Genomic DNA, 11,732 nt, shown 5'->3' on the forward strand with positions numbered 1-11,732 from the left:
TCCAGGTCGAAACCAACCCATCCACCACGACTCTCTGGGTGCGACCCTCCAGCCAATTCGCCACCCACCGGACTGTGTAGTCATCCAAGTCACAGCCTCTTAACTTGTTCACCAGTATGGGGTGGGATACCGTATCGAAGGCCTTCCTGAAGTCTAAGTATACGACATCCACCCCTCCTCCTGTGTCCAGGCGTTTCGTAACCTGGTCATAAAAAGAAACTAGATTGGTCAGGCACGATCTGCCTGCCACGAACCCGTGCTGGTTTCCCCTCATCATAATTTGTCCTGCCGGGCTCTCACAAATGTAAGCCTTGATAATTTTTTCAAAGACTTTGCCAAGGATGGAGGTGAGACTGACTGGCCTATAGTTGCCCGGGTCCTCCTTCCTCCCCTTTTTGAAAATGGGGACCATGTTGGCCCTTTTCGAGTCCTCCGGGACTTGGCCCGTGCACCACAAGCTTTCAAATATTCCCGCCAGTGGCTCTGCAATGATGTCGGCCAGTGCCTTCAGCACCCTCGGATGGAGCTCATCCGGGCCTGCCGACTTAAAAGCATCCAGTTCTTCCAAGTGACTCTGCACCATCTCAGGGTCTACGCATGGTAGTCTGAAGAGTGCTGCCAGCACAGAGGGGAGCCCAAGATGGCTTCTGCCCCTGCCCCTCACCACTGATCAGTTTCCAATCGGTGGCAAGAATCAGGGCTATATGACAAACAGCCCTCTCTACCAGTCAGCAGCAAGGGGTGGGGTCACAAGGGCCCCTTGGCCAATCAGAGGCGTGGAGGCGGGGGGTACCATGATAAGCTTGTGAAAATGGTAGCCAGCCCCACGATCTGCCTGTGAAATCAGCTGGCTGTCTCCTTCAGCTGGGCAGACCCCTAACTCTAGATACTTATTGTACCATCAAAGGGCTAAGCAGGAGCCAGCAGTTGCACGCCTAATATAAATGACATGTTCTGCTGCAACACCTATTTGTAGAACAATAGATATGAGAAATTGTAGAAACAAAATAAGAAGTCTTGTATGCAAGTGCTGGAGTTTTCATACCAAACTGAAAGTTGCAGTTTCAAAATATTTCTGCACTGGCCTAACCATCCTTCCATTTTGAAGTCAGTGGGAGTTCTACTTTAAAGAGGTTTAAGCTGGAGTGACTTAAACGTGTCTTGCTTATGAATGAAAGCTTCTGCACAAGTGTTTAACTTTGCCCATTCACTTAACATCTTTAGTTGATATGGCCTAATTTTCCTGAGCATCCTCATGTAGCTACACTCTGGGCACATCTACAAAGACACCTAATTCGCAGAAGACCAATTCTACTGCACATTAGCATGGCGGGTAAAACCTATGCTAATGTGCAGTACATTTAATCTAATGTGCATTAATGTCACTAAAAAAAGCGTTCGTCTGCACTAATGCTGTGTAGTGCCAATTACAGCGCATTTAAGTTAGTACAGGTACTAAACTTGATGCACCATAATTATGGCACATTAGTGAATGTGTGCCCATGTCCAAGCTGGGGTTCCCTGAAGTATCACAGGAACTAACGAACATCTAGAGGTATCACAGAAATGAAGGCACATCTAGACTTGGTTCATAGAGTGCAACATCCTAAAGCAGAATGGTATTTGCTTTCTTAAATAGGTTTTTTCCACTCCTGCCTCTGACCTGCCTTTAGAAGAAGATTTAGTCTGCTAAAACTATAGCAGTGTTGTTTTTAGAAAAAGCAAAACAAAAATGAAAATACATCTTGCTGTGGTTAGTAATAACCCCACATCTTGTGTGGGTTAGCAATAAGTGAACGGAAATTTTAGTAGAATTTAATTTTTCATTTTAATTCCATTTACTGTTTGCCACTAGGTTTGGACGTGTATCAATTTTAGTAGTAGCTACTTCAAATCAAGGGAATCGAGATGAACATTCTAAAGAGTAGGATCTCCAGCAATGATTTTCCTGTCTATGAACAGAAGTGCCAAATCTTTGTTGGAGAAAAAATTCAAATGACACTTAAATCCCTTTATCTCCAAAATTGAAATGCATAAATCGTAATCTCTTCAGGATAGAAGGGCACCTATACACATCCTGGACATCTGCTCCGACGTGTGCTAATTAGTATGCCTTGTAGCAGCATCAATTAATCAAGTCTGCTGGAGCATCTTATTTAATGCACTCCAGCAGCCTCTGTCACATGTATTCAGCATCTCCATGCTTCAGAATTGTGGCGGGAGTGCTTGAACTAAAGCTGGTTGAAGAAGCTTTAGTTCAAGTATCCCATCCACCATTTTGAAGTGTGGGATGCTAAAGACACGTGACATTGCAGGCACTTTAATTAGTCTCTCTCAGAGCCGCTCTAACTAAATCACCCCCTGCCCCTCCACCCCAGAGCATATGGAAAGATACTAGAAGATTGTTTTTCTGTTTGTATGATGTCTAGGACAGCAGGTCCCAAATTCATTTGAGGGTTACGAGACACTACAATAATACAAGTAATGGAGCATATGGATACTCCATTTGGATACAAGTTGGAGTGGAATCGAGCGATACTGTACAAAATTAGATCATTATAATTTTCTAATCACTTCATTTAATTTTCCGTTTGTTTCCAAAGTAAGGATGACACAGATTGTACAATAAATGACAAGAATGAAATCTGGAGGGATTTACTTCCTTGCAGTTTGAGTGGGAGGAAAAACATAGGTTAAAAATTAGCAAATAAACTAGTTTCGTAAAGAATGGATGGAATTCCACATGACAGTTGTTCCACACCAGGAGCTTCAGTGTTTTAAGGAAACAGCCCAATACTTAACATATACGTTCCCTTTATAAAAACAATTGTTTGTGAAGCAGAAGGGTAGAGAGTGGGATGAGTGTTTTTGTTTTTTTATTTTTTATTACATTGACAGTGATCCGTAATGGCTTCAGAATACTGACGACTTTTTTTTTTTCAGAATTAGAATGAGTTTTTTAGTTGGCACTGGGCACCCAGTCACAACACAGTTCATTTGCACTGTGCATGGGGTATTAACTGGGTTTTTAACTGGCTTGGAGAATTTTTACTGAATATCAATCACCGTTTTAATAGAGCACAAGGGACAAAACTCCTTCAGAAGTTAATGTAAATATTCCCTCAACTGCAACATTATTTTTAAATGTAGATTTTTGTTACTACTTTTACAAAAACATTATGGCATCCTTATTATAGACTAGTAACCCTGGCCTATGCTATTTTCAGGTGTTCATGTAGAAATAGAAATCTGATTAAAATGTGTGTCTGTTTTTATATCTGTGTATTATTCGCGATTTGTTAGTGTTTTTCAGATGTGTGATCGGAAATGTAATCTAAAAAGCCAGCATTGTAAATGTGTTTGTCTGTAGGAGGTGGGGGAAGGGTGGTTCTGGTTAAAAATTTTCTTTCTTTCCTTCTGACATTACGCACATTTTTATTTCAGGTTACTGCCTGTGGACTAGGGACCAAGGGAGCACATACCTGCTGCTTCTGTGGTGCTGGGACCAACATCTTGAGAATATTCCTTCACCTTTTTTTTGTTTTTCTTTTTGGTTTTGTTTTGGGTCCTTTTTTATTTTTTTTTGTCATCAACCTGAATAGCCCAGGACTTGCCTTTGGGGAAGAGCACAGCAGAAGATAAGCTTTTCTGCTTTAGGACCATTATACATCAACTGAGTTAAGGAACTGCCTACGTGAAGATTGGAGCAGAAATTGAGCATTTTTTCTTCTCCCAGCCTGTGCACTCACACTTTAGACTGTAAACAATGAGTGAGTTCTGGTTGTGTTTCAACTGCTGTATTGCAGAACAGCCTCAGCCTGTAAGTATGAATCTAAGCATTGTTTGTGTATGTAATCAAGTGTGTTGTTAATATCTTTAATTACTACTGTTGACTAAACAAGCACCCTGAGACTGAGGAAATTATCTAGCATCTCCATGATATAGAAATAATCTTATAGATGCAGACTGATATCAAAAGGATATTTTCCTTCTCTTGTGTTTAAAATCAAGAATGAATTCAGTTCTGCTCTTTTCAGACCTACTTAAAATCTGTGGAGCATATTCGCTACAGCAGTGGAAGCCAGTGTTTTCGGCAGGCATGCCACAGATTAGCCCTGCACCCTTCCTAAGTGTCATAGTGATCCCCTTCTGCCCAATCTGCTGCTTTGCTTTCTTTCTCCCTACTCTGTGCTTCCTGCCCAGTCTCCTCCTCTGATTTCTGCCCTTCTCTGCTTTCTGCTTCCTGCCTTATCTGCTTCTGTGCCATCTCTCTTTTCTCTACAGTTTGTTTGCCACACAGAGGCTGCCCATGCCACTTGTGCCACAAGTTGGCCACCCTTGCTCTACAGAATTGGGGGGCAGGTTGGGGAGGGGGGAGAGGAGTACAAAAAAAGGTGGCTTATTGTAAGTGTCAGAAATAGATGAAAGCCAGAAGTATAAAAATGCAAAGGTTGTTTGTTGTAATACTGTTTTAATCTCAGCTGAAGGCAGGTATGGCAGAAGGCAATAAAAAAGAACGTTCATATTTGGGAGTCAGGAGTTAAATCCTGGTCCCAAATCTCTCTCTCTCCCCCTCTCTCTCTCTCTCTCTTTTTGCTATTAACTTGATGAGTTTGGGAATTTTCCCCAGGCCTCTAGTTGCTGCACTTCAGGTCTTTGGGTGAAACCTTGACTGGCTGTGTTTCACAACTTGATTTGCACCATAGTTGTGTAGACAAATGGGTGTGATATGGGTAAGAAACACACGAGCAGGTAAATACAAAACAAAGGTATTTCAAAGCATTATGGCAAGTATAAGAAGTTAAGCTCTCAGGAAAAAGGCAGGGTACATAGCTGTACCACATTAATTTATTAAAACACTGAAACAGAGAAATGATATTTCTTCAACTAGAGTCTCAAGAAATGGCAATTGGGCCTTTGCTTTCAGCTACATAGGTGTCATCTCCCCTCCATCCCCCCCCAGCAGTACAGTAGTGTTAGTCAGTCTGCCATGCATGTACAATAGACCAGGAATTTGATTAGCAGCTTTGGCAGTGTCTTTCTTGTTTCATTTGGGCAAACTTGACCATGTTGTAAGTACGGAACAGAAGGTTCAATCTCCCATACAGTGTGCTAGAAATGATAGTCAGCCCTGAGGACTATACGTATATAGGAAGTAATAAAACAGTTGCATATGAATAATGCCCATCCTAGTGATAGGCCCAGCTGGGAGTATTTAGTATGTGAGGAAGTTGAAGCCATCAGAAAATGTAATGCCTGCTTACTTTTGTCATACTATCAAGGCCTATATTTGCACACAGACCAAGAGCAAAAAAGAATCCTAAAGTAATAACAAAAATATAAGTAATTTGACAACTTACTCCTCCACAAAATAAACATGACCTAAAGCCAATTTTAATGAAACAGAATTGGGGGGAAGAGCTCATATCTCAGATGCCAACATGAGGAGTTAGAATTCATATGATGTGCAGTGAATAGCATGCAGTCCTTCAGCATTTTTGCTGGGTATGTGTCCTAATGATTTACGTGGTTTTAAGATAAAATGTTTTAATTGGAATGATGATATATAGTTCATGATGATGGCTTTTGGGAAGTAAGAGAACTGAGACAATTTTTCTGGATAGTACAGTTTCACATTTCACATTTTCTATATAGTACAGTATGAATGTGCGTGTGTGTAGAGCTCAACTTTGGGCTCAGTTTGCTCCGGTCTCAGGCTGGCAGTAATATTAACCTGATGCCATCTGCGAGGCTTGGGCTGCAGTGTAGGGGAGGAACGGAGCCGCAGATAGCACCCCCTGAGATCGGGGCAAGAATGGCAGCCTCTAACTTAATTAATACCATAATTATGTATCATCAAGGCATGGCAGACAAAGAGTTGGGCAGTTGGCCCAGAAACCGGTGAGCGGGCCAATGACAGACTGGCCCCAAGAAAGCCCCCTGTTACATACAGCTTATGAACATTTTACCTTTTTTAAATTTTGAAACGCTACAAATTATATTTGCCTAACCCCCCCCCCCCCCCTCTCCCCCCCCCCCTTGCTCCCAGACCGTAGGTGTTTATTCCTCTTAAAACTTTGCTTAAAATTTTATAGCACACTGAAGCTACTTCACAGGAATACAAAATAAAATGAAGTTACATGCTGTTAGCCCAGGGGTGTCAAATTTGATCTGTCTCCTCATGGGCCAGATCTAGACCTGGCAGTGGCAACACAATGAATGATGGCAGCACAGGAGAGTTAACACAGCTCTCACTTGCCTGTCTGTTGCTGAGGTGTCCCCAGCAGGACTCTGTACCCAGGACCCGCTCCTGGTGGCCCTGCCCTGAATTCCCAGCCCCTCTGGGAACCCTGTGACATGGCTCTGCAAGCCAGATTTTTGAAAACTGTGCTTTAGGGCATCTCTTCTCAGTCTGTGGGTTCTGGTATCAGAAAGGAATAATGGTTCAAGCAGAAAAGGGTTCCAAACCTTCACCCAATGCTGTCTCCAGTACTATGCTGATATGGATTTGTTCCTTAAATTAAGGACCATATTTCAGATACATATGGCACTCTCTAAAGCAGGGGTTCCCAGAGTAGGGCCCACCGGCCAAATGTGGTCTGTGGGCCCCAGACACACACAGTAGAATACACAATGTTTGGGACAGGGCATATACAGGGTCTTCATAAAGTCCTTTTGTACTTTTAAACTTTAATAACTTAGGTTGTAGGTATGATAGAAACAATCTGTAAATGACATTTTAAAGCAAAGTTATTATAGTTTTAGGACAACTAGAGTACACAGTGCTAGACTTCAACATAACCACCATCCATCATGATACAGTGCTCTATCTGATCTTCCAACTCCTTAAAAACATTTCCCAGTTCCTCTTGAGTTACTGCACTAATTGCATTGGTGATCCTAGCCCTAAGTTCCACCAAAAAGCGTGGTTTTGACAAGTAAACTATACTTTTAACATGTCCCCATAAAAAGAAATCCAACAGCGACAGGTCAGGTGAACGAGGTGGCCAAGCAATTGGTCCACCTCTGCTTATCCACTTCTCTGGGAAAACGTCATTTGGGAACTGTCGTACATTCAGAGCGTAGTTCAGGGGCGGGTAATTATTTTGGGTGGAGGACCGCTTACTGAGTTTTGGCAAGCCATCAAGGGCTGCATGACAGGTAGCCAGGGACAGGTAAATATTACTTTTCTATATTTTTTTAGGGGCCCCAAGGGTTGGATACAATGGCCTGGCAGGCCACATCTGGCCTGCGGGCCATATTTTGCCCACCCCTGGCGTAGTGGCATGGAACTCCATCTTATTTAAGAATAAATTCATTATTATGAAGTCTATGATTGTGTACTCTAGTTGTCCTAAAACTTTAATAAATTTGCTTTTAAATGCTGTTTACAGATCGTTTCTATCATACCTACAACCTAAGTTATTAACATTTAAAAGTGCACAAAGACTTTTATGAAGACCCTGTAGTTCATCCTATCTTAATTATGCCACAGCGGAGCTGCCTTCAGCCTGATCTTGTGGATTTGGCAGGGGACAGCTCTGTCCTGGACCCTGGGGCTGCCTCATGCCTGATCTCTATGCTCAACTGAGCATCAGGATTGGAAACCGGCAGCCTGGGGCTCCTGGTTCAGGATACAGGCTAGGGGAAGCTTCAGTGTCATATTAGGCTGTGGTAGCCCTAGGACCCAGAACTGTCTGGGGCCAGGACCAGCAATAGGCCTGTTGAAGTGCTGGGTCATGGCAAGTCTCTTTGGGCTCACCATGACCTGATGGGTTTTCTACTATACCCTGCAGGGCAAGGCAGAAAACCTTTTGGGTCCTGGAAAGCTGGCATCCTGATCTTCATAACTAGCTGTTGTTGGCATTGGAACTGGGCAGCCTCCAGCCAGGTTCCAGACCAGGGGCTTCCTAGGTCCCAATGCTGACAATCAGCTGTTTGTCAGCATCAGGACAATGGGGCGGTATATACCACACATTCAGTTTATAGTGCCATACAAACCATCCGCAAAGATATTCCACATTTTTGTGGCATATCTCTGTGTCTGGTTTACCATTACATTGTGCCATAACATTTGAGAATGTGTGACATATTGGTATTTATGGCATGATTAACACAAATTGCACTATAAATGTAACATGTGCTAGAGACCTTAGAAATAATTTCTCCAGGAACTGGAATACTTGGACTCGTTTGATCAAGCCCTGCTCAAAACTTTATTTAAGAACCTGAATATACCACTTTTATTTATACTGAGTACTGCTTCACTTTGCAGGTAGCTGTGGTTGAATCAGTGAAACCTCTTATGATGTAAAGGTATTGGTCAGGGTGAGCAAAGATGACCAAACTAGGCCCGTAGCGATAGAAGATCTTGTGTGTCCTGGTATGCATGGAATACATCAATTGTTCTGCCCTCAAGTTCTGTATCAAACATAACATTGAATATCTTCTAATACGCATATATCTGAGTAAGGGTAGCATTCTGTGAGCCTTTTATACTTTCAGTTATGTTTACTTACCTGTTTTCTGCATGTGTCATTCAGAAGTAAAATATCAGTTTTTAGCATTTGACCAATGATAGGAAAGCAAATCTCCTTCATTTCAAGGGTTGCTTTCAAATATTCCAGAGCTTGTTATGGTCATATACCCTCGGGTTAGTATATTTATAGATCAAGACCTGTTGTAGATGAGAGCACCTAATTTTGAACTTTTACAGACCAATATGTACTAGTTTTTAACCGTTGCAAAATACATTGAGTGGCCTGTTGACTGCTTCTCTGTCCATTTAAGGATAAACTCTTCTGTGTATTCTATACATTATTTTTCACTGAAGATTATTAAAGCTACATATACACCAGTATGCAGTGAAAAATTTTCAAAAATTATAAAGTATTCATGACCATTTCTGCAGTTGTAGAAAGATACCTTTTTATTATTGTAACCAATTGATTTCATACTGCAATTAATGTTCATACTATGTATCCTTTTAAAAATAATAATACATAAATGAACAAACCTAAAATTTGCTAAATTAGCACAAAATCTATAAGCATGTGTTAGTTCAGGGGCGGGCAATTATTTTGGGCAGAGGGCCGCTTACTGAGTTTTGGCTAGCCATCGAGGGCCGCATGACAGGCAGCCCCGGCCAGATAAATATTAATTTTCTAAATTTTTTTAGGGGCCCCACAGGCCAGATAGAATGGCCTGGTGGGTCGTGTTAGGCCCCTGGGCTGCATTTTGCCCACCCCTGCATTAGTTTGTTGTACCCATGGTAGAAATGTCTAGACACATAAATAAAGTTTTCTAATCTACTTTGCCTAAGCTACAGAACTAACTTTCCCCCATAATTGTTATGTCCTCTTCTTAATCTCACTTCTTTTATTTCATCCCTTGCACATTAAACTAGGTTAGGAAAAGAGTTTCATTCTACCATCAGTTCTCTCATTTGAGTTCATCCCCAAAACATGCTTCTTCCAAAAGATCTGTAAGCTGAAGCCTGTCGCAACAAAATCTTCCCATAAGCCATTTTGTTTTTATAGACTACGGAAGCAAAATACACTTTACTTTCTGTTCTGTCTCAGACTTGAAGTGTATCTTTGTCTACTTAAGTTCGTTCTTGTAGTATGAATGGTCTATACTTTGTCTGTGAAGCAACATTTAGACGTTTTGGGTAACACAAAAATGCTAACAACCTAATTTAGGGGAATTTTTTTCAGCTTTGTTTGAGGAAGGATACAAAATGTATGGGAATACTGTGCATGTGCTCTGTCATACCTAATCTGTTCTAATGATAAGGGTTTTCCTCTTCTCTCCAACTCTGGCTTTTCTGACTGGAAAACCCCGTTTTATTCTGCCAAGGAGATTCAACAGGTGTGTTTCCTACTGCCTGGAAGTACAGTACATAAAGAGTCCCTTTACTAACTCAGTGGGTCTGAAAACTCCATTATTTTAAGCTTTTACCCAAGCTTTTAAGCATTATTTTAAGCTTCTTTTAAGTCAGTTTTCTTAAGTGTTAAGTGCTGCCACCTTTTTTCCACTTCGGCCATATCACTTCTGGGCCCTAAACTGTCCTCTAAAGAAAGCCAAAAGATGCCAAGTGCCCACGTATTCTAGAAAAGGATGTGATGTGGTCCATAACCATAGTGTGCTGTTGGCTATAGAAAGTGGTCTACTTTACCCATATCAGCCTAATGGGCTGTCCCCAGTGGACCTTTGACTTTTCTCCATACCCTCAGTTAATCTCCTCTAACATAACCTTTAATGTAAGTCCTGCAATCTATAGACTACTATAGAACATAGTACTGCAAGATGCACAGTTGGTGTACTTCATGTTTTTATAAGGCATTTTCTTTAAAAAAAAAAAAAAAAAAAAAGAGAGAGAAAAACACAACCTGTCCTAAAGTACTGCCATTGTCTGTCTTTAAGAAATCTAGTTGGAGCAGAATCTGCCTGACCCTCACCTTGTTACACATATACATGGTGCTGCAGTAAAAGAAATGGCTTTTCTTTTTTTGAAGGATGATGTATGTTCTTTTCTCCTCCCTTAGAGACTGGTTCAGTTACTGGATATCACACCCCTTGTGAGTAATGCAGTCTTGATAACTCACTTAGATCACCAAAAGGGCATGTTTGAACACATGGTTCTCTTCGTTTGAAGTATGACTTCAGTTAAATCAGAAATTGTATATATAAATGAAAGAAGAGAAATAGTGATACTGGGTACAACCACAGGCAACACTTTCTCTAGCTTCCATAATTGAGTTATCTCAAGTTTCAGTGTTTCCATCATTTCATAGACTGAGATTTTTCTATAAGCATATGACATTGGGTGCACCAGAGGTTCCTTGTGCCCCTCCATCCTTCTCCCCCTCCCCTCCCCGAGCCATACTTCCTGTGCACTACTCACCAACCCCTGTTATACCTCAAGAATTTGCTCCCTAATGCCATAAGTTCTGTGAGACTTATTCCCCTCTTCCCCTTTCTCTTGTGACCACCCTTTCTTAGGCTCTGTGTGTTTAGAGGGTCATGCATTTCATTACAGCCACTCCTCACTTAAACGTCATAGTTATGTTCTTGAAAAATGCGACTTTAAGCAAAAAGATGTTAAGCAATTCCAATTACGTCACAGTAGTTACTACTAACAGGCGGCAGCCAAACAGCATTATAACCGAACATTGCATGACTTTAAACAAGTATGTTCTCTAATAGATCAGCGACGTAATAAGGAAACAACATTAACCAGTATGATAAGTGAGGAGTACCTTTACTTCTGTAGTCTGAGCTAATAGGGCACCCAATGGGGCAGGGGTGTTCAGTCTATGGCCCGTAGGCCAGATGTGGCCTGCGGGACTCCCCACAGGTCAGGAAATTTGGTGGCGGGAGAGCAGTGGCAATACTTCTGCCCTTCCCCACTTCCAAATTCTCCCTCCGTTTCCCCCTGCAGGGTAGGGGCTTCCCCCTTCCCTCTACCCCCGAAAGGGCCAGGCCACACTCTCTTTTCCCCTGTAAGACCAGTTTGGGCTAGGCCATGCCTCTCCCCACTTTCCCACACTGGGCTGGGTGAGGACCACTCCATTCCATGCCCTCCCCTCCCCTCCCCCCCAATGCAGCCACATGGCCCTGCCATGCCTGCCCTGGGCACCAGATCAGGACCACTGGCTGGATCTGGCCTGTAGATAGACGAGGCACTGTCCATCTGGCCTGCCAGGCTAAAAGGTTGGGCACCTTAGGGG

The 11,732-nt window shown here is 42.2% G+C and overlaps 1 protein-coding gene across 2 annotated transcripts in view; it reads left to right on the top strand.

Annotated features, from left to right (window-relative positions):
* CDC42SE2 (CDC42 small effector 2) overlaps positions 1-11,732 on the top strand; it is a 121,376-nt gene that overhangs the window by 68,824 nt on the left and 40,820 nt on the right. For both annotated transcript variants that reach the window (XM_025215568.1, XM_006033676.3), the window contains exon 2: positions 3,445-3,820. In XM_025215568.1, coding sequence (XP_025071353.1) covers positions 3,767-3,820 — 54 coding nt within the window. In that variant the 5' untranslated portion in view covers positions 3,445-3,766. The remainder of the gene's footprint in view (positions 1-3,444; positions 3,821-11,732) is intronic.

The sequence above is a fragment of the Alligator sinensis genome, unplaced genomic scaffold (genome assembly GCF_000455745.1).
Source record: "Alligator sinensis unplaced genomic scaffold, ASM45574v1 scaffold1197_1, whole genome shotgun sequence".
NCBI lineage: Eukaryota > Metazoa > Chordata > Crocodylia > Alligatoridae > Alligator > Alligator sinensis.